This window comes from Sphaeroforma arctica (assembly GCF_001186125.1).
Source record: "Sphaeroforma arctica JP610 unplaced genomic scaffold supercont1.347, whole genome shotgun sequence".
Classification (NCBI taxonomy): Eukaryota; class Ichthyosporea; order Ichthyophonida; genus Sphaeroforma; species Sphaeroforma arctica.
In genome coordinates, this window is record NW_014040211.1 from 66,520 (window position 1) to 69,954 (window position 3,435).

Consider the following 3,435-nt stretch of genomic DNA (forward strand, 5'->3'; position numbering starts at 1 on the left):
ATATATATATAGGTATATATATATATATATATATATATATATATATATATATATATATATATATATATATATATATATATATATAATATATATATATATATATATATATATATATATATATATATATATATATATGAACAAGTCAAAACGATGAAATACATCTCATAAATACACATACATGATCGGTACATACCTTGTACAGCAGCAGCAGCGCTGGTTGCAGCCTGAGTTGTGACATCTGCGAGGTACGATCCCCAGCTAGACATCGACGCCCATGCATCGGCGGCCGGATCGGACTGCTGAGGGGTTGGAGATGATCCGAAGCCCTGATACCTGGCAGGGTGATATGTACTTAGTGAGTGTTCAGGAACTATGTATGATGAATGGTGACGGTTCGTTTTAAAGCAGACCTGCTCGGCGACAACACTCTCTTGGTGTCTGAATGGTTCGTTTGATTGCGACACATACGATATATCGGACATTATGCGTCACTTGTGAAATACTTGGGCGTATTTGCAGAGGATTCACGGAGAACTAGAACATCTCCCTATAACGTGGTGTACTCGTGTATGCCAGGCTCCAATACGAACGCAAAGGAAGACGCCACAAAAAGTCGCAATCACCTGTTTTCGGCATCACGTTATTTGAAGCGGCTATAAAGATACTCACCTACCAACATCGGGGTGCGAATTAGCGTACCAACCAATATCACTGTAGTGGATTTTTTAATCTTAAACAATACCTACACGCTCATAGCGCTCCAAAAGAAATGAAAAACAGTACCATGTCATATACGTTGATGAGTATGCTTGAAACTCTCACTCTTGCCCTTCCATGTGTACATATTTGCCTTGCAGACATAAGCAGTTGTACTCACTCACACATTGAATCACCACCTTGATATAACTTTGTGCTCGCTCGGCGAGACACCTATATTGACACTCTCTGTACCATGAGGTACCTAAAAAACATAAACGCAGAGCCCTTCAATGGCTTCCGCATGATAAGTTGTATTCACCCAATTTTCTGCAGCACCGCACACTCACTTGTCTGCATCGCCTCATTGACTGTCTGTATATAGCAGGGCCAGTCATCTGTAACCGCACCCTTCATACCATGGGATGTTTACCTACCACAAACACACCAGACATTTGAACATTTACACACAGTACGTCGTATGCACCACCTTTTTACGGCACCACACTCACCTATTTGCATCGCCCCGTTGATTGGTCTGTGAATCGGCACTGCGGGGCACGAGAAGTGGCACGTTCTGTGCCGGGGACATGCTCTCGATCCATTGGTCACCAGCCGCCTCGGTTGCTACCTGTTTGGAATGCAGAATACTCGGTCAGGGGATGCGCAGTAGCGCATATAGGGAGCGTTTGCGTAGGTATATTGTCTGGATGTCGGACAAGCAAATGATAGGCAAACGCGCATTGAAGATGTGTGCGACGCATTCGGGAGACGATGCAACGGATAGTTGGTACAAAGAAACGCTAGGAGAGCTCTGCGTGTCGATAAACTGAGAGATGTTATGACAACCATGCGCGAATGAAGGACTCAGGACACAACCGCCGTGATTCCAAACAGGTAGTACATACTATTTGCGCATGCACTGTGTTAAATAGGGCGAGCTTGTCATATACATATACATCACACGCTCACGACAAAATACGGAAGCTCGTAGACTCGCCTTGCGGACCCGGTTTTGACCGATCGTACAGGCGATAGTAGCCGACCATCAGCCTTAGAGTGAAGGACTGTGGGTGGTACTTAAGATTTCCTTTTCTACATATTGATCAGATAAGATAAGATAACTTCAGGATTGCTACCGCCTGCGTTTTCCAAACATGTCCGGGGCACCCTAAACTATACTTACTTTGTCTCGCCAAAAGGAAGCCGCCCGAGTATTCCACTTATCACTGATGTTCAAACTGGGAGAGTAGTCTGGTTGATGACAATCCAGAAAGTCTTGACAGCGCGAGTTGCCACCAGCCTTTTGGATGAAACATAACAGTATCAGCGCAGATGATCTTAGTATATATATAGGTGCATATATAGCAGTCTATGTTGATGTACCCAGTACCGTACCACTCAGACAAATGTACCGGAATGACTACCTATCTATTGACTACCCATCTATGGCAATATGGAGGTTTGACAACAATCATGTATTCACCGAAAGAACGGCGCATGAAAAAGGTTGCAGTTGCAGGGGCACTCGCAGTCTAAGGTATATCATGACGTGAGAAGTGTTTGTAAGGACTATTGCTATTACTACAAGTCACTGACCATCATAAGGCGGTGTTCTTTCTCCTTCCACTGGTCCATGGTGACGGATCTCACAAAACTGAAGGACAGAGCGACAAAGTTGAACAAGATCAGTTTACTGATTTGGTTATTATTAGACTGGCTATACAATAAGCGATTAAAATTATCGAGCTATGGCATAGCTGTACTAAATCAGTCTGCTGATTCGATTTTCTCTCCTCAATATTTGGCGTGTACTACATCGACAGGCATTTTCATGCGCACGAGCGCACAGACACTATCGGGTAAATACATAGCTACAATGTGAAAGATTTCAGCAGTATTTATTGAAGACCAAATCAAGCAAAAGTTGAGACGTTGTCCATGAAATAGAAATTGGCGTACGTCATGCGCTTTTAGGCAAAGTTTAACGTGGCCGTACGCTAACCAACCTGAAGGGCAACTACTCCATTTTTAACATTGCAGCGTTCTGTGCTTCTAATACAGGTGCTTACAGCGACATTAACAAAGTAATCAATCGCTCGTTTCCGAGTGCTTACCTAACATGCACACCCAGACTGCGGTGGGTTCCAGAGCACTCCAGACATATGAAGATGCCCAAAGTGACAGACACCCATTGCGGACTGTGCGTGTCACACTCAAAGCATTTCTGGTTGGTGGGTAAAGGGATAAGTGCAGTGCAACATCAGCGGACAGATGCCTAGATTCAGCGACACGTGCATGCAAACTTGCACTGGTAAGTGCATTTGGACAGGTCGATTGATGGCTAGCAGTCTATGGGACCAAATAAATAAACTTTTCTGGAGGTAAGACCGGGTGAGGTACAAGAGTGGCACCAACCAGTATGCTGATGTATGCGTGATAGCGAGACATTGTATGTACTAAAGTAGGACGTGCACTAAGTCTCCACGTAAGGAAATGAACGACTTATTCGAATTTATTCGAATTCGTTAAAGCTGCGATGCAAGTTGAATGCTTAAACAAGCTTGCAACTAACCATGTCGTTACGGTATATGATACTGAACGGATGTATAGACTAATGCTTTATGTGCATACACACACACGCGCGCGCGCGCATACAAAAAATACACACACGAACAGACGCACACACCTATGCACACACACATACACAAACACACACTGAGAACACACACAAGCGCG

At 43.9% G+C, this 3,435-nt stretch overlaps 1 protein-coding gene across 1 annotated transcript in view; it reads right to left on the reverse strand.

Annotated features, from left to right (window-relative positions):
* The window catches only part of SARC_05446 (hypothetical protein), a 7,359-nt gene that overhangs the window by 3,332 nt on the left and 592 nt on the right, over positions 1-3,435 (reverse strand). Inside the window, exons 2-6 of the mRNA XM_014300701.1 lie at positions 2,814-2,923; positions 2,296-2,353; positions 1,883-1,999; positions 1,209-1,327; positions 194-333 (exon numbers count right to left, since the gene is read on the reverse strand). Of these exons, the coding sequence (XP_014156176.1) occupies positions 194-333; positions 1,209-1,327; positions 1,883-1,999; positions 2,296-2,353; positions 2,814-2,923 (544 nt within the window). The remainder of the gene's footprint in view (positions 1-193; positions 334-1,208; positions 1,328-1,882; positions 2,000-2,295; positions 2,354-2,813; positions 2,924-3,435) is intronic.